This window comes from Lepidochelys olivacea (genome assembly GCF_965140295.1).
Source record: "Lepidochelys olivacea isolate rLepOli2 genome assembly, chromosome: 20".
In the NCBI taxonomy this organism is placed as follows: Eukaryota; Metazoa; Chordata; order Testudines; family Cheloniidae; genus Lepidochelys; species Lepidochelys olivacea.
Window position 1 is genome coordinate 14,131,524 of NC_140430.1, and position 26,830 is coordinate 14,158,353.

Below are 26,830 nucleotides of genomic sequence, written 5' to 3' on the forward strand. Positions count from 1 at the left end.
CCTCTAAGAATTTAGGAACCTAAATACCTTTGAGGATCTGGGCCTAGCCCAGTGTATCAAGTAGGATTCGCTTCTGAACGGGGCCCCTGGTGTCACTAAACTGGAGGGGGCTGCTCTGGCACAGGCCTGGCAAAGATACCAGCACCACCACAGCTTCTTCATTCATCCTCCTTCCACTGCCCCTCCCCTCTGTCTTCTGCCCCCGGCCCTCTGCCCTTTCTTCTGCCCTCGGCCCTCTGCCCTCCCCTCCTCCGCCCATTCCCTTCTGTCCCCACCCCCTTCCCACTTTCGTCCATTGTCCCCAAATCCCCACGCAGCAGAGCCTGGGAGGTCTGTGAGCGCGCAGCCTGCAGGTGGCGCTGGAGCCCGTCGGCTTCCCTGTGGCACGAGGGACGCTCTATCTCCCGGGGCCCCGTTCATTCCCTATGCCCGCTCTATGGTCAGCTGGCGGTGGACGCTCTGACCTACGCGTCTCTGTGGCGTGGCGGAGTCCATTTCCGGGTCAGGGCGGGGTTGAAATCGCCCCGCTCTTCGCCTCCCCCTCCCAGACCCGCCGAGGCCGCCGCAGCAGGAGCAGCAGCCGCAGCCCCTCCGCCCTCCTCCCGCCGCCGCCATCCCGCCCGCCCGTCCCGGCTCTCTCCCTTCCCCCGTCTCCTCCCTCCCCCTCCGAGGGGGCCCCTCCTCCCTCCGCCCGCCCCGGAGACCCCGTCACCCGCCCTCCCTCCTCCCGCTCCCCCCTTCCCCGTCCCTCCGTCTACGGAGCGGCCGATCGGCCGGGCGCTCGGCCACCCCGCCGCCAGGTAAGGGAGCGGCCCGCTTCTCCGCCCGGATCCCCGGCCTCGCCTAGCCCCGCTCGCCGCCCAGCCCCTCGCCCAGCCCGGCTCCGCTGTCACGTCAGCCCGCGGAGGCGCCCGCGGCCTAGTGCGGCCTACTCCGAGTGTGTGTGTGCGTGCGTGCGGCGGGGGGAGGGGCGGCGCTGCTGTTGCGCACGAAGGAGGTGGCCAGGGAAGCAGGCCGCGGGGCGGGGGACAGGGGAGGAGGCCGCGGCCACGGGGAGGCAGGGAGGCGGCGGGGACTCTGCGTCACATGGCGGACGCCTGAGAGCTGGGCCGCGGGGCTGGGGGGGGGGTGGAGGCGCCCGGAGGGGGAAGGGCTTTGGGGGAATCGAGTCTGCCTGGTTGGCGGACAGGGTGGGAGGCCTCCCTCCCCCTCTCCCCCCCCCGCCTTGTGTGCGCGCGGCAGGCCACGGGGCCTCGCTTCCTCGAGGCGGCGGCTCCGGATCGGAACCCCCTGCTGCGCTATGAGCTGATGTGGGTATGGCGTATTATAGGGGGAGGGAGTGGGGTAAACCCCCCCCCCCATCTCTGGGTGGCGGGGAGGCAAGTGATGAATCTGGGGGGTGGGTATGAGGGAGGGAATTGATACCCCTCGATCGCTATTTGGGACAAGTATTGCGGTGCGGGGAAGGGGGAATCATTACTAGGGCAGAGTAGAAAGATTGAGGCGTAATCTCTAGAGGTAGAAAGTAGCTTTTTGCCCCTTTACTTGCACCCCTGCCCTCCCCCCGCCGGTGTCCAATCCTAAAATATGGAGGCTCCGATGAAGCAATAAGGATTTTAAAAGCTCCTGAAATCGGAGGAGCTCAGCTGGCTGTTCAGACTAAGGATTTATTTTGAGTGTTTACTAATTAAAAGAACACCTAGCGTATCTCAGATGTAGTGTGGAGGGAAAGATAAGCCGATTTGCAATGCCCTCCCTCTAGGAGCAGGATTAAAATACAGTTTTAGATAACTTCTCGGGGCGTGGTGGGGAGGAGAAATGTTTGTATGATTGTTTGTGTGGGGTGGTGGGGCTAATGAAAAGGAAATGTTCTGGGAGAAGTCTCAGGCTTCTGGATGTGAGGAAATGTGACCCCCCCCCCATAATTAAAATTAGAATTTACACACTGGATCATTGCTTCTCTGTGCACCAGTAATGATTGGAGACATCACTATTGACTGCTGTCTCATTAGCAGCTTATAGTAGCTATAAACCTACAATCATTACACAAGAACTCGGAAGTGTCTTAAACATTGTTTTGATCAGCTGTTTAGTGCTGGATAATCTAAATTTCATGAACAAAAAATATTACCTTTTTGTTTAGAAATCACTCTAGTGGGGAGAAAAGGTTAATAAATTGAAAAAAACACTTGGTGAAAAGCATGTTAATGTTAATTTGTGTGAACTGGGTAGAAATGTACTAACTTAGTTGGTAAAAGAATGGTTTAAATTCCTAATGGTGGTGACAATGACAGATGAGTCTTGTACTACCTCCAGTAAACTGGGAAGAAGTGTAATCATCTGGACTCAGCAAGGGATTGAGAATAAGAACTCCTGGGTTCTGGTCTTGCCTCTTTGGAATTTTTCCCCAAACTAGGATGTAGGAATGTTTCCCTACTTTAGAAGGATTTAAAGGGGATTTATATATAGATGGCATCTTGAAAATATGGGCCAAGAAACACTTCCCTTGGGGTCATAATAGAGAGCGAACACAACCTCCTTTTTCCTAGTTGTCTGTTTTCTTCATATGGCCTTAGCCTGGAAATAAGGCGGTGCTGCTGTAAAGCCCAGTTGGCAAGTTCTGATTTGGGACTGTAGGTCACAACTCTGCCAAATGAGCTCAGGTTAGCTCTTCCCATGTTGGAAGTTGTTAAACTTTAGCACCTCACTGCTTTGCCACACTAAAGGCTCATCTGTACACAGCTTGCAGCAGTTAACTAAAATGAGTTCTAAAGTTAAGCCAACAACTAAATTAACTGGTGCAAAGCCCTATGTGGGCACACTTAAATTGGCTTTCAACTGGGTTATAGCTCACTAGTATGTAAACTAGTTTATCAATGTTTGGGTTTTTTAAAGTTGATTTAGTTAACCTTAAGGCTTTTGCTCCAGAAGTTATTCTGGAATAGCTATTTATAAGAATAAGAGTTCATTTTTGCTCTTGCTTAGCTTAATCCATTAAACTAAACAGGAATAAAATGTTCTTGTTCTGGAACTAAAATGTCCACACATGGATTTATTCTAGAGTAGCTATTGCATTTTAAATTCATACCCTACCCTCATCCAAATTCTTTTTCAAGTGTAGAGAAGCCCTTAAACTGGGGTAAACTGTATATGAAGACTTCTGCAGGCTGAAGGGCGGGGAAGCAGGGAGGAGAATGGACACAGACCTCATCCACTGAAGCTATTAGCAGGCGCTGTGGGAGGGAGCTGGAGAATGGAAAGTGACAACTGATCTCTTTACAGCCTTGGGTTCTGGCATCCAGGGGGTGGGGAGTTTAGGTTAGTTGCTCAATACCCTTGATTCAGCAGAACTGCTCAAGCAAATGTCTCATGTAAGAATTAACGCACTTGGAAACATCTAAGCTTATTACACACTAGTCTCTACCATACAAATAAGTGCATGCAAGTTGAGTGCCAAATGATGAACAACTGTAAATACACTCAAATCTGTTCTGACAGCTTGTCAATGCCGCTCAGTTACGAGACAACCCACTCTTGTCAGATTGAGCTAACCCTCTAGAGGAATAATAGTGCAGAGTGGGTTCACCGTACTTGGGATAGATTGTGAGCCATGTAGAAAAGGGTGTGTCCTTAAAATGCTTTTTCTGCTGTAAATAAAAACCAAGGATGAACTGGGTGTTCTCAGAGCATGTCATCAGACATCCTCTCTTCTGTTATAGTTTCTATCCCCCAGCGACCAAAGATTTGACCACTGACAAAGCCTGACTCGTCAGAACACAGCTCAAGATGGACACCGGTGTTATTGAAGGTGGTTTAAATGTCACACTTACCATTCGACTACTTATGCATGGAAAGGTACTTGGCATATCATCTCTTTATACCTCTGGTGAAACTGGGTCGTAAGCAAATGTCTTGGAAACCCTTTTTGTCTGATCAGAAGATCAGTTCTTTATAGGAGTGTCTTTGTAACCCAATGGGAATCTAGTAATTTAAATAATGCTAAATAAAACCAGCCTAATGTTTCTTTGAAATGGCTCATCATTAGAGCCATTAGCTTCTTGATGCTGGGAACTTCTTGGCATGTGGTCTGTTCCTGGTAAAAGGATATCTAGTGACCTTTGGAACAGAGTTTTTTGAAATCTCAATATATCAGTAAAGAAACTAGCAGAACTGTGTGTGTGTGTCGGGGTGGGGGGGTATCTGTTCTATTAAAAACTCACAAGGTACCAGATATTAACACTTTGTGTATTCGGGAGGGGATGAATGTCAAGCACCCTATAGAATGTTTATTGTAAAATTATTTTCACTTTATACTGACATTCATAGATTCCAAAACCCTATAAGGGACCATTGTGTTCATTTAGTCTGACCTCTTGTATAACACAGCCCATAGAGCTTTCCCAACATAATTCGTAGAACAGATCAGATGTTAGATAAAACAATCTCCACTTAAAAATTGCTGGAGATGGGAATCCCCCATGACCCTTGGCAAACTGTTCTAATGGCTATTACAGCATAATTTTTTATGTCCAGTTTGAATTTGTCTAGCTTCTGTTTCTGACCAGGGATCATTTTAATCACTATAGACACACAAGTCACTATAGAAACACAAGTGAGTTGGCTAGGAGAACAGTGAGACTTATCAGACTTACTAAAACAATCTCCTATTGAAAGAAATTGCTAAGCTTCACACTGATCTTGATCAGGAAGGGAAAACTTATGCCATTAGCTTGCACCCATGTCTCTGAAACCATGTTCTTCAATCTTTAAGAACTAACTAGTGCTTTTGTCCCCATTGCAGGAGGTTGGGAGCATCATTGGGAAGGTAAATTACTAAATTTAGTTCTTACCCATTCAGTTCAGTAGTAAAATAAAATAACACGTAACAGTCTCTCTTCCTCTTCTCTTCTCATCCCCCTGCAGAAAGGAGAATCTGTAAAGAAGATGCGCGAAGAGGTAGGTTCTGGGGACCAGGTGGCCACAAACTGGTCTTTAAAATCAGTTGAGAGAAACTTGGGTGGATCCTGTGGCCCTTGTATGAAGTCTTATGCAGGGATTCAACAGTTGTAGTGGCAGCAGATAAACTCGTGGGATGAAAGGCTTCTGGGAAATGTAGTTCTGACCAATCTCTGCACTGATCTAGCAGATAGAAACTAAGATGGCTGCCCAAAAGAGCAGAGATGAGCGAAGTGAAGGGTGGATTTCATGGTACGAAATAGAAATTATTTGTGTAGTAGTAGCTCTTAAGGGTCTCATTGTGCTAGGCACTGCACACAGGTAATGGAATTATTGACTGTTGTAACATGATCTACTGCCCTGCCAGTCCAAGTGGGAGTGCTGCATGGTGTCAGTCCCATTAGTGTAGCATCTCTGCTCTTTACATTCACTTTGTTCCTCCAGAGTGGTGCCCGCATTAACATCTCGGAAGGGAACTGCCCAGAACGGATCATCACTCTTGCTGGACCAACCAATGCCATCTTCAAAGCATTTGCTATGATCATTGACAAACTGGAAGAGGTGAGTGTCTCTAGCCCTCGAGTGGGTCCTGGGACTAGTCAGGGAGTACCTAATGGCTTTTATGCTAGCTAGAGGCAAGACGTTGACTAAACCCTTTTTAGGTAGAGATGCACTGTTGTGGCCAGCCAGAATTGCTGCAGTCACTCAACATACTTTGAATCTGGAACACTTAAGAAAACTCTGCTTGAATCAAATGTAGGGTAGCTAACCCTTGGGTGAAGGGACTGTTGACACAGGGGATGAACTATCCCTGCTGTGATGCAGCACATGGTGAGAAAGGGGGGCATGGATCATCTGTGGATTACCTGTTCAGCCCCTGGCACAGGATGCCCTAACTGGCAGCCTTGATGTGTTGGGCCACTTTTATGGGTGCAGAATTACAAGGGTGTAAAAACAGGCCCCATCTGCTTCAAAATCGCCTGTGTGTGTGAGCGGATGCAGTTGCAGAAGCTTGCTGTGGAGATGAGGTGGAGTTTCCACTGCACCTAGTATGGGTCTGTTATACTGGGGAGAAATGGTGAGCCCTTTTGTGCCAGCATGCCTGAAACAGTGGCCACAGAGTAACATGAATTGGGCACGGGTTTAGGCATGGGTTATAGACTTCAGCAGTGCATCTTCAGTCCTGTGTGTGAGTTGCCATGCTGGCCTGAACCTCCGGTGATTGCACTCGCACTCCCCTTCTGTACCGTTCAGACCTGAGCCCAAGAACTATATCCGAATCTGGCTAGATAACATTCATGGGGCAGGGATTCATGGTTGTTAAGCCAGCACTCTTAAATCAAAGTATCCAGCATTGTCAGAACAGCTTTATCCTGGGAATACTGAGTACATTCATAATTTGGTATTGTGATGACCATCAGTCTGGTGGGTTGCCTGGTCAATCAGTTATTTCAGAGGGTATAACATTCCTCCCTTCTGGTAGACTGAGTGAAGTACTGTTCCACAGGGCAGCAAGGTCTCTTCCTGGCACCTAGTGACAGCTATGCCCTGAAGCAAAAGGCTTTGATGGCTCATGTGACTTTTTAGCCTAGCCAGTGGAACAAATGCTCTTCAGTAGGATGGGAGGCTGCCAGCTTGGAGGCTGCTTCTTAAAAAACCCAAATGTCAATGTTTAGTGGTTTCTCCAAAGCCAGCTAGGCTCTTATCTCTTTGTGGAGCACTGTCCTTGCCGGAGCTCTGCACTTGGTGTGTGACTTTCAATTTTGAGATCCAGTGCCCAGGCCAAACCATGAGCCTTTAGCAAGTAGCTGTGCGTCAGTAACCTGAGAACGTTGACCCTGTGCCTGGGATAAGGCTCACTTTGCAAAGCCTGAACTGCTGCCCTTGAGCAGTGGAAATGTCCCACTGTCCCCAGGATGGGAACATGCAGCTCTGATGTGGCTGCTATTAAGCATAATTTGACAATCCTAGAAGCCATTTGTGTGCAGCTGCCTGGGTCAAATTAATAGAGAAGGGAGCAGATAACTGGATTGCAGGGCTAGAACTCCACTGCAAAGTTTCTGGTAATGCAAACAAAGAACTGAGCTTCCTAGCTTTAATTTCAGACCCCTGAGATAGGGCAGCTCTGGGTAAAGCTGTGGCCTCCTTACTGCTGCTTTCCTTGCTGGCTCCTCTTTGCCTCCTATCTACAAACACCAGTTATTTTATATAATAGCTGCTGGGTTAACTATTCTTCAGAGGCTGTTTTGGGACTAGCCAGTGATCTGATCCCATATCATACTCATGTAGCTTGATACTGAACTAGAATAATCATCTGCAGGATTCACAATACGATAGCAGCAAAGCTCTTCTATCCACCCTGGTAGCTTTTAAGCTGTAAACCTCTTGATTGTAACCATCTGAATAGCTAGGTGTCTCCAGATACATGTTTGGAGTCCTCTTAAAGTTCCTCTAAGGAACATTGGGTTCTGTGGGAGCAGCTGATCTCCAGCTAATACAAGAGTGCTTTAGGGTGACTCAAACTTCCTGGCAGCTGGTATGAAGACACATGAGTTTATTCTTTTTCTGTGTTACTCCTGTTGTCTGATGCCCTTATGCAGAGCAGGAGAATGCAGTTCCCAGTTAGGGGGAGTATGTGATGTGATAGTTTTTTTTTTTTAAGCCACTACTTGTTGGCTGTACTGTCAGACTAAGCAGGGTGTCATGGACTTCAAGGCCAGAAGGGACCAGCATGATCATCTAGTCTGACCTAGGTCACCCACACATTCCTGTAGTAGGCCATAACTTCTTGCTGAGTTACTGAAGTCCTCAAATTTTGATTTCAAGACTTCAAGTTAGAGTCCACCATTTACTCTACTCGAAACCAGCAAGTGACCCATGCTGCAGAGGAAAACCCCCAGATCTCTGCCAATCTGACTTGAGGAATTTTTCCCCAAATATGGCAATCGGTTACACCCTGAGCATGTGTGCCAGCCCACTAGCTGGACACCTGGTAAAGAATGGTCTGTAGTAGCTCAGAGGCCTCCTTCCCTAGTGTCTCCTCTCCAGCCGCTGGAGATGAGACATGCTGATAGCAGTCCCAGATGGGCCATGTGTCAATGTAGGCAATTTTATCACACTGTCCTCTCCATGAACACAGCAGGGTCAGTCTTAAAAGCAAGTTAAGTTTTTTGCCCCAACTACTCCTTTTCCAGAACTTCACTCCTCTGATGGCTAGAAACCTTTGTTTAATTTCAAGCCTGAACTTACTGATGGTCAGTTTATACCAGTTTGTTCTTGTGCCAACATTGGCTCTGGAATTAAATAATTCCTCTCCCTCTCTGATGTTTATCCCTCTGATATATTAATAGAGCAATCCTGTCTACCTCAGCCTGCATTTCATTAGGCTAAACAATTAGAGTTCCTTAGTCTCCAGGTCTGTTCCGATCAGTATCGGATGGGAGACCTCTAAGGGAAAACCTGGGATGATTGGCAGTGCCCAACAGGATGGTGCCTCACATGGGTCACTGAAGAGCCCATGGTGCTCCTTGCAAGGGCAGGTGTCTAACCCTAACTGGAGTTTAGCCTAATTACACTGTCTTCCCTACACATCTCCCAGCGGTTTCAATAGGGTATTAGTTTCTTGAACTGGACCGTTGCTGTGAAATGCCTCCCCTTGTGCACCTCAGGCGTGCGTGATCCCAGTTTTAATACAGGAATCCTGCTCCTCTGAGTGGATGCAGGGCGCTACACTGTGTAATCAGATGATGGACCGAGACTGGGTAGACTAGCTAACTTGCTAAATGCTGCAGTCCCAAGGCATCCCTCTGAGTATCTCCTTATCCTTTCAGGACATCAGCAGCTCGATGACCAACAGCACAGCTGCCAGCAGGCCCCCTGTCACCCTGAGGCTTGTGGTACCTGCCAGCCAGTGTGGCTCCCTCATTGGAAAAGGAGGTTGCAAGATCAAGGAGATAAGAGAGGTTTGCACTTTCTGACTCTGACTAGTTTCTTGTGGGCAGGTCTTGCTTTGAAGAGGAGTTTTCAACACCAGTAGTAACTGCAGTTCAACAGCAGGAGCTTTCTCTGTAGAGGCATCTTTTCGCTCCACCCTCCCCATGCCATAAGTGCAGGGTTGAATACTACATAGTAGAGACTTGGCATCATCCTTCCTTGAAAAGCACCTTATATTTTTAGTGCTTGTGAAACTGAGACCAATACAGTGGCTGGAGCCAGACATAGTGGAGTCAGGAGCTGTTGAAGATCCCCTCCTCCCCCAGTTATGTTTGCACCCCAGTCCAAGCCTGATTACTTGAATCCTCCTTTCTAAAGCAGTGGGAGGGGGAGTTGGCCTAGTTGGTGCAGGGGAATGGGATGCAGGACTCCTGGGTTTCTGCCACTTGCTTGATGAATGACTCTAATTAATTTAACCTCTGTGCTTCCACTTCCCCACCTGCAAAACGGGGGCAAGGGAATGTGAGGATTAAAGTTGTCCAACATTCATGTACCACCTAATGCTGTGAACCACCAGGTCACGGACACCAAAGAATGAATTAGTTCAGCTTCGCTGCTCATAGACACACGTCAACTTGCACATCAAGGCAAAGTTTAGCTTTAGTTTTTCTTGGCCCTGGGTTTCTGATGACTGAATAATTCCAGTCAGGACTAAACCACTTTAGGCTGTGCAGAGGGAGGGTAGAACTGAAAGCATGGAGTTCATTGCTGCTACTGGATACCATGAGATCAAAGTGGCGTGCTTGACTTTCTATTTTTAATCTTAAACTTTAAGAGCACAGGGGCACAGGTCCAGGTGGCCGGAGACATGCTGCCCAACTCGACTGAGAGAGCTATCACCATTGCTGGGATACCACAGTCCATCATCGAGTGCGTCAAACAGATCTGTGTGGTCATGCTGGAGGTAAGCCCCAGGGATGAGCTGCTAACTTCCTTTGTGTGGGGAGGCAGACAATGTTGGCAAAGTGGCATCTCCATGTTTGTTCCTAGAAGCTTAATGAGGGGCAAAGGACAATCTAGATGCCATTAGCCTTGTATTCAGACTCTGTGGCCAGCAACATTATTAAACAGAAGTTGACTTGGACTCTCCTACCTGACTGCAGAGAAACTGGTCCCACTTGAAATGGCGTCTGGGGCCTTGTAGGGGCAGGAGAGGAATTGCCTATTGGTTTAGGGTCACTCTGTGGCTTTCAAGGTGAAATGCAGAAGCGTTCAGTTAGGACAGACTTGCCAATACCAAAGTTAAGATGAACTTGTCAAGAAGCTAGTTCTTCAGCAAAGCCAAAGACTCCTGGACTGTGCCAGTTAGACAAGTGGCACCACACAGCAATAATCACGGCTTCACCACATCAGCCAGAACTTTCTACTCACCAGGCTAGTGCCTAATACCCTGGCTGGCTCTGACCTATTGCAGCTGGCCAGGTGTTGTGACATAGACACCAGGGCTGGGAGGAGGGAGAAGTGAATTGCTGTTTGCTGTAACTAGTTGCTCTAACCCAGAATCTGAGCCACTGACAGGACTTATAGACCATTCCAACTCCTAGAAGGCTGGTCTCTAGGAAACTCCTGATCTGGGCATTTGCTTCCTTTAAGTGTAGGAGTATAAAGTAGAGGCTTCATGTTTAAGCATTTAGGAAAGTCCTTAGCTGTGAGTACTAGTGAGTCTCTCTAGAGTCTAATCTCTTTCCTCTCCAACTCTCCTGTAACCCAGTCTCCCCCGAAGGGTGTTACGATCCCATACCGACCCAAGCCATCCAGCTCTCCGGTCATCTTTGCAGGCGGTCAGGTAAGGCCATTCCTCTACTTGCTGGGCATAGGGTGCGGGAGAGAAGGTGACCTACCAAGTTGCAACATTGCCAGCACACATCAGCCCACTCTGTGCATGCTTGTCAGCCACGCTGCCTACCTGGCCACTATAGAGCTACCTCTGCTGCTTTGGTTGGATTCTTCTGGAGGCTGCTCTGAACATTCAGCAGCCTCCGACTTCCAGTAGGAGTTGGACACTTTGAGGAGCAGAAAGGGTTATTGGAGAAGGGGTGACAAGGTTCATGGGAAACAGTTTTTAAGCTTGGTGCCTGAGTAGCCAGTCCAAATCCTGTATGTGGCATTCAGACAAATCACCACAGCTTGAACATCTAAATACAAGATTTACATCTTCGGTTGGGGCACTGTTTGAAATTTGGTGTTAGCTGGGTGGCAAGCCTTGATATACAGCAGAATGAAGCAGCAGGGGTTAATGTTTCCAACAGAGAACCGTTGGGGAATGAGGGATAAGTCAGACTCCATAACAACCAGGGAGGAGGAAGGATTTTCCCAACTCCACCAGATTATGCAGGTGTCAGATTGTGAAACAAGCAAGACCACTGGGGTCTTAGCCATTTCTGTAACAAGTTGACTCAGGAGGGCACATGACCACCTTCAGCACCATGCCTCCAGGGGCTCATGTGGTTGGTAGTTAAAACATGCCATGTATTGGGCATACTATGCCATGGCATGTGACCATATAGTTGAGTGCTTGCTGTAGCTATGAAGCAAGGCATTTTTGTGGCTGTTATCAGTAGCACAGGCCTTCTAACAAGACAGGATGGGGTTGAAGCCTCTCAACACTAATATCATAAATTTCAAAACAGTGATTGAAAGAATCCTATTCAGGCAGATTCTGTGACTTCAGTCATTTTGATGTTTCAGACTTGTCCTACAGATAATGACATGTGAAAAGCTTGACCACCAGTTCAGGCAGACAGTTGTGTGGGCAGTCAGGGTAGGTGTGGCCTTGGGAAGCCCCAGAATCCTACTTCCTGAGAGTACACCTGAGGTTGCTGGGACTGTAATACTCAGAGGATTGCACTTCAACACAGCCAGTGCCTCCACACTGGAAAGGGTTGCATAAGGCAGATACAATACCAGAGCCTGTAGCAGTTACATAGTTTAAAAGAGAAAAACCTTCCATAATGCCCAGGGCTTTCTTGTGTGGAGCAGAGGCATATATAGCTAGGAAATAGTGGTGCCTGTAGGAAAATACAGCAAAGTAACTGAGGTAGCAGGTGCATGGTGAGACGGGAGCTCTTCCCTAGAACCAGAGCTACATGAGAATATGCCATGTGTGTTGGGATAGCCTACTGTTCTCCCAACAGGCTGAGTTTGGGAGCAGTTCTGTCATGTTCTTGTTCCTCGCCTCGGTCCCTTCCCTTTCCTCTCCATCCCCCATTCAGTTCCCTGCTCTCCAAAGGCTTTGGCAGCTGGCTAGGCAGCTATCTGCCAGTGGAATGGCCCACGGGAGGTGATTGGAAGATATTGTGGCCCAGTTCTTTGGCTCCTGCAAACAGAGGACTGTACTGGCGGTTAGCCTTGCAGCATGTGAGTGCCCTGCCACTAGAGCAGTGAGGAGCAGGCTCGTTTGCGGCTGCATTCTTCCCCTGGCTCCACCAGGCGCACCCAGCGCCAGACTAACATTTGGACTGGCTCCCTGGCAAGCTCGTGGTGGTGTTTGTGCTTCTCAGTGGCAGTGATGCTTAACTTGCAGCTCAGAGTGAACCATAAGTTTGTCTAGCACAGGGTCAGCCCTCTAAACCAGAGTAATTTCTGTGTGAATTTCGTATTAGCGGAAGGTTTCGGATTGACAGCCCTGGAGACTGAAGTCCTCTAATTTATCCACAGGACAGGTACAGCAGCGGCAGTGCAAGCTACCCCCACACCGCCCCATCAATGTGCCTCAACTCTGACCTGGAGGGACCACCTCAAGAGGTGAGAGGGGAGTTCAGTCTCCATGGCCCATTCAATCCTTGGCCTCTCTGAGACTGCCAACAAGGGTGGCAAAAATTGCAGTGGCTTTTTTGTGCTGTGGACTCCTGTCCACTGGGAACTGGATTAAGGCCACCAGCCTCTCCACACAGGCCACCCAGCAGCTGTCGCATGGTAACAACTTGGTCAATTCCAGCCTGGGCTGCATTTCTTGCAGTGATGTGGAAGTGAGAAGTCCTCCCTTTAGCCAACCAGTCCCCACACAGTGACTGACCCTTTGTGGGTAGCTTCAGTAGGAATCTGAACTCTGGTTTTCTTACCCCTTAATCTAAAAATACATGGAACCAGCAGGTCAGCCTCTTGCCTCATTCTCCTGAATGCCTTTTGCATCAGCTAGCATTGTTAGCCAGCTCCCAGCATTACCTTCAGCTGTAGTGTGTCCAGTGTGGTTTTTAGGTGTGTGGAGTAGTGAGATTTTTAAAGCGGGGTGAATGGAGGTTTTTTCCCAAAAAGCCCTTCAAAATCATGGCTGTTGAAGGGAATAGAGCTCTTTCCCTTTTTTGGGAGTGGGTGGGGGTGTATGTGCAGGGCAGGAGGGTTAGAAGCACTGTCTGACTCTCCACTACACACTCTACATCTTCACCAAGAAACCAACCCTTATTCTTGTGTCTGACTCTTCTTGGGGAGGGGGGGCAACACACCAGATCATCTTCCCCCCGCCTTTATTCCACACATGGCCAATTCAAGTAACATCCCTTTAGAAACTGCCTGTTGCAGCATTATGTCCCCTTTGTCATCCCCCTCCCTCCCCCCCCAAACAATTCTCCACTTTGGCTCTCTGGCTTCCTGGCTAGTTGAAATCTGTCTGTCACTGGGTGGCTGTCCGATGGTTTTTAATAGGACTGTTTTCCTCCTTTTGTAGGCCTATACCATTCAAGGACAGTATGCCATTCCACAGCCAGATGTAAGTTTTGTTTACACTTCTTGTCTTGAAATCCACCCCTTCTCCCTTCCAAAATTTTTCCATGCTTTCTCAATGCTAGCAGTCAGCTTGGTCTGAATCAAATCTGATCTTTAAACCAAAAAACTCCCTCAAATTATTTGCACGTCCTTCAGTCCATTTCAAACTAATCTAAGATCTGTCCCCCTTTCCTCCTGGCGTGTGACACATATACACACAGACACCCTGAGCTTGGTGCTTCACACAAGCTCCAGCTCTCCCCTTCTCCAATTTGGCACAGAGAAAAGCCTGTAAAGAGAAAGCGAAACAAAACAAACAGCATGGTATACTGTCATTGTGGTTCTCAGGGCAGGGCATGGGACACCTGGTATAGCAAGCTGGTGAGGGGGTTAGCAGCTGTCTCCACATGATGCTAAATGCATCAAATATCAATCCTTTCTGCTGGGGTGGCTGCAGGGCAGGGGCAGTGACTCTCCAGGTGGAAGACTGGCTAATGCTGGGCCTGAAGTGTAAAACTCCCATTTTTAGCAGAGCAATTAAGCTGTTATACTCTAGCTGTCCTGGTGTCCTGTCTTGCTGTGTGAGCATCTCCCTTCTACCTGTCACCCTTCCTTATTATTTAGGTGCAGAGCTAGGTGGATGTGCTCCTGACTTTCTAGAGGCAGGGTTAATGAGAGGCTGATCTCTGCTCATGGCATATTTTAGAGCAGGGAGGGGCTAGGGCAGGGAAGAGTGACTAGAAACAGCTGGACTACTAGGAATTAGTGATCAGGGGATGGGGAGGATATGGAGGCTAAACACTGACTCTATCCTGGTCTCTCTTCATAACATACCTCTACCTTCCAAATGCTTGACAAGACCCCTGCATGGTGTGTGAAGCACCACTGCAATCCTGTCTGTCTCACTTGTTTGTGCTTGTCTTTGGAGCATTCCTGTTGTAATTACTGCAGATGCCCTCAATTAACCAGGGCACTTGGGACTGGGGGGTGGCTTTCGCACATGCAGTGCTTTCCTCCTCCCTTCTGCACCCATCTCTGCCCAGGGAAAGCCTTGCTTACCCAGCTCTCTTCCCCCACCCCCAAGGGGTGGGCCTCTTGGGCGAGTCCCTGTCAGTTTTCTGTGTTTAATGTGTACTGACTCCCAGACAGGTTGAACCTGTAAAATTCCTGACACCAACCTTTTCTTTCTCTCCCTCTAGCTGACCAAGCTGCACCAGTTGGCAATGCAACAGTCACACTTTCCAATGTCTCATGGCAACACTGGATTCAGTGGTATGGAAATTCACTATTTCTTCTGTACGCTAGCATGGGCCCAAGCACAGCCCATGAGCCACCGCTTGGCCTCGCTGTAATGCAACCTCATGGTTTAATCTTCGCTAGTGTGTCTTAATGTGTGTCCAAACCAGGTAACCATTCTGCCAAATCTCTCTGACCCTACGATTGAGTGGGGCAGCGTGAGTGCTAGATAAGCATAAAACAGGCAGGGCCTTCCTGCTGCTTCCTTCACCCCATCCTCCGCAGCTCTGCCAGTGCGCCTCCCTTCTGACCTGCTGCAACATCCTCTCCCCTCCGGCTCTTCCAGTCCTGAGCAGCCAACTGCTGATTGTACTGAACTTGTGTCATGTGTAATATGGCTAAGATGTCCATTAAGGCTTTAGGCTGAGACCACCAAACTCATTGTCACTTGTATCTTAACAGGCATTGAATCCAGCTCTCCAGAGGTGAAAGGCTATTGGGGTAATGATTAAAAACCAAAATCTGTAGTATTCTATTGTGTATTAATACTGGTCAGTCTCGTTTGCCTTTTTTGGAAAAAAAAAAAACAACAAAACATTGCCAGCAACATAAACAGGGGGCTGAAGGAGTTTGGGAAGGGATGTAGGTACTGACTGGCTCGATAGCACTTTGTTCTTCCCCTCCCCACCCAGAATGCAGCCAGCTGGAATCTCTCCAGCAGAGAGCAGAACTTCCTGGAATGATCAGTCAGTGTCTGGCTAACCCACCCCTCTAGAAAGCTGTGGGTTTGTGGTGCCTTCTAACCTTTTCCTCCTTCTCCTGGGGAGGAGAATGTCCATAGTTGTTGCTAGACTGGATCAGATCACTAGTCTTCACCCCCTGTCTCTGGTGGCAGATCCTGATGCTTCAAACAACTCCTGGTGGTGCACCCTCAAGGTCACGCTGTAGTGGCCATGTGCGGGTGGGGGAGCAGGCTTTGCTTTTCTGGCTGTTGCTGTGATCCCTTACGTCTGGAGGCTTCAAGCCCTTATTTCAACACTGCATACAAAAGCAGACCCTAATGGGGAGAAGAGCTTGAAGGGTGTTAGTGATAGCCACAGCTGGCAGTCAACTGGTTTGGACTCTTCCTTTAGCCTTATTGGAAATGGGGGGAGGGGCCTGTTGAGGGTGAGATTTTGCAAGGGTGTGCTTTCCCCCATCTGTCACCAGACTGACTCCACATCAAGCACCCAGCTAACTGGAGTAGTGTCACCCTGCAGTGCTGTCCTGGGGGAGGGGTTGCATTGCACTTCCAAAGTTAGCAATTGAGGGTGGCTTGGTTCCAGTGGGCATGGGAGCCACTGACTGATTGGAGCCCATGTGCTGCTCTGTGACTGTCCTGACCGGAAGGAAGATCTGTGGTGGTACATCTTGGGGACTGTGTTGTGGGGTTGGGGTAACTTCTTACAGCTTGCTCTTCCCTTCCTGTTAAACAGTCTTCAAGATAGCAATGATTCCAGCAGCAAATGCTGGCTTGGCTGGTCAGGTGTCTGTTCTGCAGCAGGACACCCCACTGCCTTGTATTAACCTTGTCCTGGTCTCTTCCTGTCTTTTAGCAGGTTTGGATGCATCTGCTCAAACTACTTCTCACGAACTCACCATTCCAAATGATGTAAGTATCCCACAGGCAGCATCTGGGGGATCTCCAGCTGGCAGAGCAGGTTAGGATCCATGCTGGGATCTGAAAGCACATTGCATCCATTCCCCAGAGCTGTCCTGCAGAATCTTCCATTAGAAGTGGAGTGTGCAGAGCTGTGCTTTTCCTGGCCTGCTGAACAAAACCACAAACAAAATGAACAGGCCTCTGATATCAGTGCTTCTAACATTCTCTTGATACAGGTTGTTCTACAGCCCCCATTTTAGTCAGAAGGAGGTATCCTGTCTAAAGACAGATATCTCTGCTCCAGCTGCCCCTGCATCTCAGGGGTCCCCTGGTGTCTAACCTGTCTCTTGAGGTGTCTAGCACCCATTCTCTAAGGTAACACAAGAATGGGTGATCTCTGCAAGGTGATGCATACAGCAGAACAACTGTGTATGCAGAGAACAGCTAGTTGAAACTGCTACCAATTGGAGTACATTATATTCTGCAAGAGCAGGGTGTAATCTTCTCTACAGAGCTGTGTAATTCCTTATTCTAGCCCCAAAGTAGGGATGCTATTAAATGGCCTTTTTGGCTGCAAGACTCAAAAATAGCACTTTGTACAGCTTCACAATTAACACACTAAGGACAGGAGAGGTTGGCAAAACTTATGAATGTTAAACTCTCCCATCATGGGACTAGCAGCTAAAGCAGGGGCCTGGAAATTGGGATTTGTGGTTCAGTGGGGGACCTTACCTCACTGCCTGTTTTCTCACCTGTAGGATGGTGAGAGTTGTGCCCAAGGCAGGGGAAGGAGGGTGTGTCCTCAGGTTTAATACTGAAGAAATAAGGATGTTAAACCTCATTCTTGGCTGATCTAACTTGTAACTAGAAACACTTTCTCCCTTAGTTGATTGGCTGCATCATCGGGCGTCAAGGCGCCAAAATCAATGAGATCCGCCAGATGTCTGGGGCGCAGATCAAAATTGCCAATCCAGTGGAAGGATCTACTGACAGGCAGGTTACCATAACTGGATCTGCAGCCAGCATTAGCCTGGCCCAGTATCTAATTAATGTCAGGTAAGTCTCTGAACAGCAGGTTGTCTAAGTGCATGTGGGGGTGGAGCAGCATGACTAAAGTATTCTGCATTCTAAACTAGGGCGATGTCAGTATCTCGTCTGCTCAGCTGGTTGGATTGTAGCTCCTGGGAGCAGTACTCCTGGTATTGCAGAGGGTGTAAGTGATACAAGCACTTACATCACTGACACTTCTGGTGCACCATTCCTTCCTCCCCCATAACTGCTGGAGGACCCAGCTCCCCTGCCTCCCATGATCTAATTTCCTTTTAGAATGTGGAAGGTTTAGGACAAGATTAGCCAAACTGGATTAATCTGATATTTTCCTGAAGCTGTTGGAGCCCTAACAGGCCCAGTTATTTCTTGCCAGTAAGCCAGGCTGGGATATATTTAGGGGAGGACCAGGTAGCTGGAGATACAGGAAGATGCCTCCTGTGTCTTGTGGCAAGGATAGAAATGGATTAGTCTGATCATATATTTTATTGTGCCGGTGTCCTGGGTTCGTTAACATGGGGTCAGCTTGGTAATGTGCCAGTCAAGGAAATCTGTGATCGGAAGCTCTCCTGAGCTGTGAACACTTGTTAGCAGCAGTTCTTGGCTAGCAGCTTTAAAAAGGAAGAAAGATGGAACCAGTGCTGCTGCTGTGGCTTTGCTTCAGTTTGATATCGCTGCGCAGCTCCTTACTGCACTGGTGGCTACTGGGAGAGGCCTGTGCATTAGGAACTTTCCTGCCAACGCTTCCCTCCCTGAGCTGCCATCTGTAACAGCCCTAGCTTCAAGCTGCTGCTGAGGTCTGCAGTTCTCAGGTGTCCTCACTCACTGCAGCATAAGTCTGCTGCAGGTTTCCACAGGCTCAGTCAAAGAGCTGAGCTGGCACTTGGCCCTCTGCAGCTCTCCAGCTAGTCAGATCTCATAAGACTAAAGTAAAAAGCATTAGCTTAATGGAGAACTCACTTCCCTAATTAAAAACCTAGGGCAGAGCAGCTGGGCATGCATGTCCTAGATTCCCTCCCTCCTGTGCAGCCTGCTGCAGCTCTATTATGTTGCAAACTAAGAGCCAGGCTCAAGCCTAGGATCTCTAGCTATGTAGGTCTAGGGCCCAGCTCTTACTTACAGGGTGAAACCATGAGCTCTGGCAATGTTAAATTCCGCCATTAGCCCTGCCAGGCTTCCATAGACTGTTTGTTTTTTTTGGGTACTCTGTGCTTTAGTCAACCACAGTGACACATGGCACAGCTTATCTCTGGCCCCAGCTTATACTTGCTAGAACTCTGACATGAAATAGGATCCCCTCCTATAGGAACTAGGCATTCAGACCCTGTTTGTTTGAGATGTTTGGCAGGGAAGGGAACCTTTTTCCTTTTGGAGGAGATTTAGCAGCTGCTGCTTTACATTGATTGGTGGCTCACATGGATTTTTGCTTGAAAACAAAGATCCAGGACTTAAATATCCCAGTACCAACCCCTACTGATAGTGTGAAATCCCAGCTCCATTGAAGTCAATGGGAGTCTTGCCCACTGACTTCAGTAGGGAAAATATTTTGCTCTGTCTCTGGGCTGACTTGAATGCCCCTAGCTCTTGTGCAGCCTAGCAATTGAAGTTCCTCAGGGAAGCAGCACTTGTTGCCATGAGCTATGAAACCATTGCAGATGCCCTAGTGAACATTAGTGTGTTTAACTGATGCCACTTGGGAATTGGGCCAGGGGTGTATTTGACCTGGGGTCTGGGCATCTGGAAAAGCCGCTCTTTAGTAATGTAGGACTTTTAAATTAGTCAATTGGAAAAACAGGATTACAGGTTATATTAAAGCAAGATGTTCTAGGGCTGTGTTTTTTAATGGCAGTTAGACTTTGGTTGTCAAGACTTGACTCTTTAGCTAGTTAGTGGGTAGCCAGTGAGTGACCTCTAGGTGTTTTTTGTTTACAGGCATATTCTGGTTATCTATTGCATCTTGAACTGAAATTCTAATGAGCAAAAACAGGTGGCTTTTGTCTGTCTGCCATGGGAGGAAGTCTCGGCTGGGAAGCCTGCTCTGTTGCAGTGCTTCAGAAAACCTTGCAGTGTGTAAACTGTCTCAGATGACAACTCTCCAGATCTAAAAACAAACATGAATCCAATACAGCAAAACTGGCTTTGCTGTAACATACTAGCCAGTGCAGACAATTCCCTTCCCGTAGCTGTTTCTGTAGGTCACATTTAAATTGATCAGTGACAGCTGAACATTGGTTTTTAAAGGTGGTCAGTATGGAGTGCTTAATGTTGATGCCAGACCATTTAGAGGTGGGATTGATTTCCACTTTTTTCTGTGAAAGGAAAAAACCTGACTTGATTTTGTTGCTAGCTTTTCTGTTGCTCAGTCAATCAAAAAATGCCTTTAGGTTTATTCTGTTGAAGTTCCCAATTTTCTTAAAATGATGGTGCCTTCTGAACAGTGTATTGTATTTCTTACCTAAGCTGTAAACCCTTGATTTTAGACTTAATTGCAGGTTTTAAATACTTCTGAGGGGGTCTTACTAGAAAAGGACTCCACATGATCCCAGCTCCTAGAAGCTACATCTGTCCAGATGTTAAAGCAATTGAGCTACTAGAAAGCTCTTAAAGCCAAAAGGGACCACTGTGATCCATTAATCTAATTGCCTGCATAGAATTTTGCCAATGATACCTGCATCAGGCCAATAGCTGGCTGAACTACAGAATATTTTTAGTTAGCATGGGAAGTGGCTTAGTGTACAAGGCTTGCTCTGCATCTTTCAGTTTTAAACCAGTTGACTTTTTTTCCTGCCTCTTTGAGTACAGTAGAAGATGGAGACCAGTTTGCGTATCAGTTACCTAGACTCACACTTAAGTTTTAGACTTAACTTTTAGCCAGGCGCTAGCTAAGCTGGATGCTCCAAGGCTGTAGAGGAGACTGAGTTGCTGTTAGCTAGAACCCTGAGTGGGTGTGCTTCAAGTTTCCAGGCTAGGCTCATGCAATTTAAGCTGTTTGTCTCCTGTGCTTTTTTTTGTGGTGTTCCCATCCACCCACCCTTTTTTTTGTTCCTTTTTCCTCTGTTACAGTTTAGAAAGCGCTAAACCCTCCTCCCAGACAGCCTCCGTCACGATCCCCGATCACCTCAGCATCAACCTCTCTCAACCCTCCACCCCTTCTTCTTCTTCCTCCTCCACCACCACCCCCTCGCTTGCGACAGCAGGGGTCTCCGACGCACCCTCCAGCCTCCCCAACCCTCTTCCGACCGCCCCTTGTGTCTCCAGTCTGCTTGGCATGAAACCCGTCCCTCTCCTGGCTCTAAATGTTGTGTCTGCTGCTAAGGGTACCTCCACCACCTCAGCTGTGCCATGTGTTACTAACAAACTGAAACCGGAAAAACAGAGATTCTCTCCTTACTGAGTGTCTGCTTGTGACCGTAAAGGAACAGCAGATTGGTGTCAGCCTGGGGATCCCGTAGAGGAGCCTTGGAAGAATTTTTTTACTTCAAAAAAAAGTGAGCTTGTGATTTCTTAGAATGGAGTTTTCTTTTTGCTGGTGACCTTCAGTAGGTCGAGAGACAATTTAACAAGTCCTGGAGTCTAGTGATCTGTTTAATTCCTTGATTTTATGTAGTTGTAGCTGTTGCTTTTAGTAGCTTGTTTGCATTGCTACATGAAGAAAATGTGATAGGAGGGTCTATTTAATGAATAAAATCTCAATTACTGCATTTTGGTTAAGTTGCTAAAGAGGCTGATCAGCCAAACTTGTCTCTGATGTCTGTACTTGTAATAAAGTTGCCACAGAGTATCTGCTCTGATAGCTGATGTGTCCTGGAATGGAGAGGGGGGACCAGAAATTACACCTCCCCATGTGATAGGGACAAATCAGCTGTGCACCTGACAATTGTCAGCATGCCCCTTGACCTCTGGTCAGACTCTAACCATGTTCAGAGTTGAGCAATTAGATCAAATGTAAATCCCCTCCCCTGTGCTGGATTAACATGGCCACGGGGGGATTCCTAGACTGCCTTTAGAGGCAGATGTTGGTAGCCCACACTTTTCCTAATCAGTACCGTGAGGAAGATATGCTCGTATTCAAGGGCAGGGAGCTAAAACTCCTGGGTCCTCTAGTTCTTTGTGAGGTCGGCAGTTAAGCACCCCAGCATAGTTTGAATTGCTATTTGTCATTGAAACCATTTGTTCAAGAGCAGTGGTCTTGAAGTTTCCTTTTCAGACCCCTACAGTTTTGAATGGAGTGCAGACTTCTTTGGGAATTAGACCCCAGATTGAAAACTACTGTTCTAGCAGAATCCTACCCTAAACTCTGCTTACAAAATTCCACCAGCTCTGCTCACACCCCCATAAAGTACAGAATGGCTCTGGGAGGCCTGGAGGTTCAAGCCACAGGATTCCCCCATCCCAGACAGAACAGGAACCAAACAAGAGACTGTACTAGTGCTAAGATGAATGGTACAGCTGGAGACATGCAGACTACCACAACCAGCTGTGGGTTAAAGGCCTTGTGCCTTGAGACCTTGAAGGCACCAATTGCCTCTGATTCATTGTCCCAGAGCCATTTCATACCTGTGAGCACTGGGCGATCCAGTCCGGAAACAGCTGTTGCATACCTTTGGTGTCTCTGAAATAGAGAAATCTGACTTGGGACACTCCTTCCCTCAAGTACCTGCCTTCCCTGGGAGTTGGAAGTGACCCATTAGCATTCCTTCTGCTCTGTAGGTTATTGGCCTGTGACTCGGGTGTTGTGATGCATCCCAGGGCAAAGAGGGACTAGTGGCTGTCTATGCTCCTTGAGGGGCTACTAGCTGGTGGTGGCCCGTGGCCTTTTGTTACAGTAGTTCAGTGAGTCTTGCTCCCTTCAAAGGTACAGAATTCGTCTCCCCTCTGTTGGGCCCAGGTCACCACCTCATTAGCCTGGGGCTGCCACACTTAACCCTTCAGAGGCTGGCTTTCAGTGGGCTGTCTGGCACTTTTGAAACTAAACCCTGAGGCAACCATGTGACTCTGACCAGTGCTGCTTGGAACTTGCTAGATTGTCATGTGAATAAAAATGGAACTGTTAGTATCAAAGTGTAGGGGGTGTTTGGGGGAAGGATTAGTGCAGTCTGGAGTCCAGTGTGCAGCTGCTTATGAGATAGGTGGGATTGGCTCAATCCCATTGGTGGGAGCAGTTAATAGGCTCCCTGGATCTCCAAGCTGGCCTGCTGAGCCCTTAATTCTTGACTAGCACAGATCCTCTGGCGGTTATTCATTTCTGCGGTAGTTTAACTCTCAGCTGTAATTTACACCTGTTCTGTAATGTAGTGTAACCACATTAAGTAAAGATTGTCCACTCTTTACCCACTTCAGGCCTGTAGAGTCTGTTTTATCTGGTGTGCTAGAAAGTACTAAAGATTATCTGGCTGCTCCCACCTCCCTTCCCCTGCCCTGTCCTAGGCTGGGTGTCCAGCTTCTGCAGTGCAGGTTAGGCCAGGAAACAGGCAGGGTAGCAGACTAGGGGTGGGGAGGTGACTTCTGTTGACTTGCTCTGACCTTGGGCAAGTTACTTATTCTCCTTGCCCTCACCTCCCCCTGTAAAACTGCCAATGCCTTTGAGTTGCAGGTGAGACACTCTAAAGTGCCAGAGGCTCAGCAGCTGGGTGGGCAGTGGGAGGGCTGGTGAAGAGCAGACCTGCTCTGATCAGGGCTGAACTCAGGGAGGTTCTATCCCACATGAGTAAGAGGCTGGGATCCAACTGCCAAGGGTTTGTCACCCAGATGTGCTGGGCTCTGAAATTTGGCCCTTAAGGGCTCCCCTTGGAGGGGGGTGAGGGGGGTTCATACACTTGGGGTGAAAGAGGACCAGCTTTGGAGCCCTCAGTCTTGGCTTCTGTCTGAGCCTTCAGTGGTACAGCGAGCTGCTGCCTCTTGGCACAGCTTTCCTAGGGAGCCAGCAATCCCCAGCTGCCCTTTCCATGTACTTGAAGTGCCTCGAATTCTCCTGTCAGCAGAGACCAGTTCCCCTGTCCAGCTGGCTTGAAGGTAGCCTTCAGTTGGATTGTTTCTAGCAGTTGGACTACAGGGCTTCGTCACATGTTTGTGGAGACCCTGCTGATCCCATCAAAGCTGGAAGCCAGAATCTCATGGGGGTGGGGGGGATCGCTTTGTTCCATTCCAGATGTCATGCGGCATAGGGAGAAGCTTGTCCAAAGGGCCCCAAGGAAATGCCCTAGCCTGTAAGTGCCCAACCATCCTTTGAATTGCCTGCCAAAAACTAGGTGGGTCTCCCCCTTAGCACCCTCTTCCCAGAGCAGCCTAGCAAGGCCCTGCCACTGTTCAGGGTCCAGGTCCTCTCCCCCTACAGTAGAGGTCTGTCCCTAGAGACCAGCAACCTGTCCATGAAATACACTTGAGCATTTGGGACACCTGCAAACTTCACTTCCCTCAAGCCCCAATGCTGATGTGACTGAACAGGGCAGCTCAGCTTTGCCTGCTTCATAGTTAGATTTCTCTTCAGCTGATGTGGAAAAAGTGCCACATCACTTGTGCACTCCCTGAAGTACAAATGTCTGCCACTGTAGCATGCAAGGCCTGGGCTGAAGCATTGAATATCCTGGCTGCCCCTTTATTGAAAGGGAAACTAATCCTAGTCCCTGGGACTAAGCAGTGGCTATCCAGTCTTTTCTGCATGGAGCCATCTGCCTCCTTCGATCTGGCCAGGCCGCTCCACTAACTAGCGTTAGCACTGGAGACTCTTACATGTCAGACCAAGGTAAGTTGCCTGGCTTGGGTTAAACTCAACTGGCTAAAACCAAGTTGCAATACTTCCTCCCTCTCTGGCCCTTCACAGCCAAGCCCCTCACAGGACGGGGTGGGGATGTGAGGCGTTAGCTGGTTCCACTCCAGCGTAGCTTCAAGTGGTCATTCCTCATGGTGGTGTTTACTCCATGGCCACATCTTCTGCCTACATTGACTTGAAAAAGATGGCAAACTAGTGACTAAATCCCTGTCTTGACCAAAGGTGGTGGTGAAGCTTTGCCCTGGACATGGTGGGGAAGGAACTTGTACCTGTCAGAGTTTTGCTGGCTTGTGACAAACTGAGGGTCTGCCCCTTTTCCCCACGGAGCTTGGCTTGGACTTGGCAGGAATAAACTTGCTGCGATGACTCTGTGATAGACCAAGGCCAAAGTATTAAGCCCTGGTGCCTTGAGGCTGGCACGTAAATTAAAACTCTCCTGATGGTTCAGAGATGCTGAGCTCCTGTCACTTTGACAAATGCCTACTGACAGCAAAGTCCTCTGCAAACCACCCCTTCTAGCTAGTGTCTAAATGTGCCCACTGCTCAGCTCCTCCAGCTACCAGGCTGGAAAATGTGATGGTAGAATTTGCATGGGGTGGGGGAGAGGTGGTCCATCTTTAGGGATGGGGGGAATAGGGATGTGTCATTGTAGACTTGCTGTTTGGCTTGGCTGTGGGAATAGATGCAGGCAGATGCTCTTGGCACAGAGGTGGTCTCTAGCAGAGACCGACATCCAGGATCGCTTCTAGATTGGACTTCTGGCTGCTGGGAGTGTCCCCACTCTAGTCTTCCAGGACCAAACATGGGACAACTCTCCTGTGCTGTTTCCTGGTTAGACTTCGAGGACTTGCTTCCAGGGAGTCAGTGTCCCTGTTGCTGCTCATCAGCCTAGCTGGGAAGTGCTCACCAGTGGCCCAGGGATGCAGTTGGCTAATGTTACGCCTCAAGCATCTCTGTGGGGGAGGGGCTTCCTCTAGTTGTGCTAATCCCCCTCCAGATGTTCCCTCCTTGATCCCTCTAATGCAAACTAATCCACGTGCAGGTTCAAGTCTGCTGGGGTTCAGGGGCTAGTGATGCACAGAGCTCTCGACTCCTGGTGACACTAGCAGGTGCCCAGGGTTCAATCCTGCAAGATAGCCTTCCCCAAGAGCAGGCTGTCAGGAGCCCTCTGCTGCCACCAGGGAGTCTGGTGCAGTGCCACTTCCCCAGTTTCGTTTCTGAGAGTTTATGCAGCAGGCATTCTAGGCTTCCTGGAGCTGTGGTTCCTGACACTCTCCCCCCACAGTCTTGTTGCATGTTTCAGGAAGGTTTTGCTGAACTGTTTTCTGGCACTAGCGGGACCTGTAAACTGCCCTAAAAGGGGCCTGGCCCAGCTCAAAGTGCTGTGCAGGCTGCATTGATGTGATGTGTGGAATCCAGTGCCATCTCTGCTCTTTCAGAGGAATGAGCTGCTGCTGGAGTGTGGCCCAGTCTCTTGTCACTCTTTGTAACTGGCTACTCAATGCAGTTACTCTTGTGACAGCCTTACACAGTGCCAAACCTGCCCCTACCATAAGGTCTCCATGCATCTCCAGGTGGTGCTAGAGAGAGAACCTCAACAGGCCTGGTCATGACGTGCCTAGTACAACAGGACCTTCAGCTTCTGGGGGCGGATAGTGCTCAATAGCTGGCTTTTGGGAGCCTGACACCAGCACCCACAGCTTGGGCTAGATTCCAACGTGGTCCCAACGTGTTAATCTCTTGAAGATGCCCAAGCAGAGCCCAGCTTTAACCCTCTAGAGTTGACCTGGTGTAGGTTGGAACTGTTGGATGTAGCTGGGTGGGAGATGTCGTCCCTCTCTCTACATCTCATATGTAGCACATGCAGTATCCTAGGCAAAGTCTGTATTAAATGTACCACCTCTGCTTTGTTCCAGGCTTTCTTCGGAGACTGGTGGAATGGGAAGCAGCTAGGACAGTGCAAACGCCTCACTCATTACCCCTTCTGCTGTTCATGCCCATGAGCCCCTGTGTAGTGTCTAAGCAGGTCAGATTCCAGGTTTTAACTAGTTTGTAAATTTCAGTTTCTACGCGCTTTACCCATCCACTCCTGATTTTTTTTTAATTACAGCATTTTAATTCCTTTCTCTGTTCAGCTGGTAAAATGCTGAGTCACATCCTAGTTTTATAAGCTTTCCCTTTTTTGGCTCATGAAGTTTTTCTGTTTGTCATGAAATGTAAGAGTGGAATATTAATACATTTCAGTTTAGTTCTGTAATGTCAGGAAATTTTTCAAAAAAAAAAATAAAAAGATGGACTGGAGCTTTTCCTTGTGAATAGAAACTGGATGATTTTTGTTAATTGATCTTCCTTGTCTGACTCTTTTTTTTGTTGGGCTCATTTGACTAAAGGATTCATTCCCATGGCAGAGTCCTGTGCTGTCATGTCAGAAGCCAGAAGGAGTTGGCTCCTTTCAGCTTACCTGGCAGATCTCTGCCTCAAGGGGT

General features: G+C 48.4%; 1 protein-coding gene across 16 annotated transcripts; it reads left to right on the plus strand.

Moving 5' to 3' along the window:
* Positions 1–641: 641 nt before the first annotated feature.
* PCBP2 (poly(rC) binding protein 2) lies at positions 642–26,688 on the plus strand. Of its 16 annotated transcripts, none has more exons than XM_084610804.1 (15): positions 642–800; positions 3,720–3,855; positions 4,802–4,825; positions 4,924–4,956; positions 5,401–5,517; positions 8,787–8,918; positions 9,725–9,853; positions 10,661–10,735; positions 12,607–12,693; positions 13,613–13,654; positions 14,850–14,922; positions 15,349–15,387; positions 16,482–16,537; positions 17,415–17,584; positions 26,261–26,688. In XM_084610804.1, exons 2-15 carry the CDS (start codon positions 3,787–3,789, stop codon positions 26,295–26,297), a joined length of 1,083 nt encoding a protein of 360 aa, XP_084466930.1. In that variant the 5' UTR covers positions 642–800; positions 3,720–3,786; the 3' UTR covers positions 26,298–26,688. The 16 variants fall into 16 exon arrangements, with proteins under 16 accessions (XP_084466930.1, XP_084466939.1, XP_084466940.1 ...); XM_084610813.1 differs by having other exon boundaries at positions 16,485–16,537; XM_084610812.1 differs by lacking the exon at positions 642–800 and adding an exon at positions 1,222–1,310.
* The last annotated feature ends 142 nt before the right edge of the window (positions 26,689–26,830 follow it).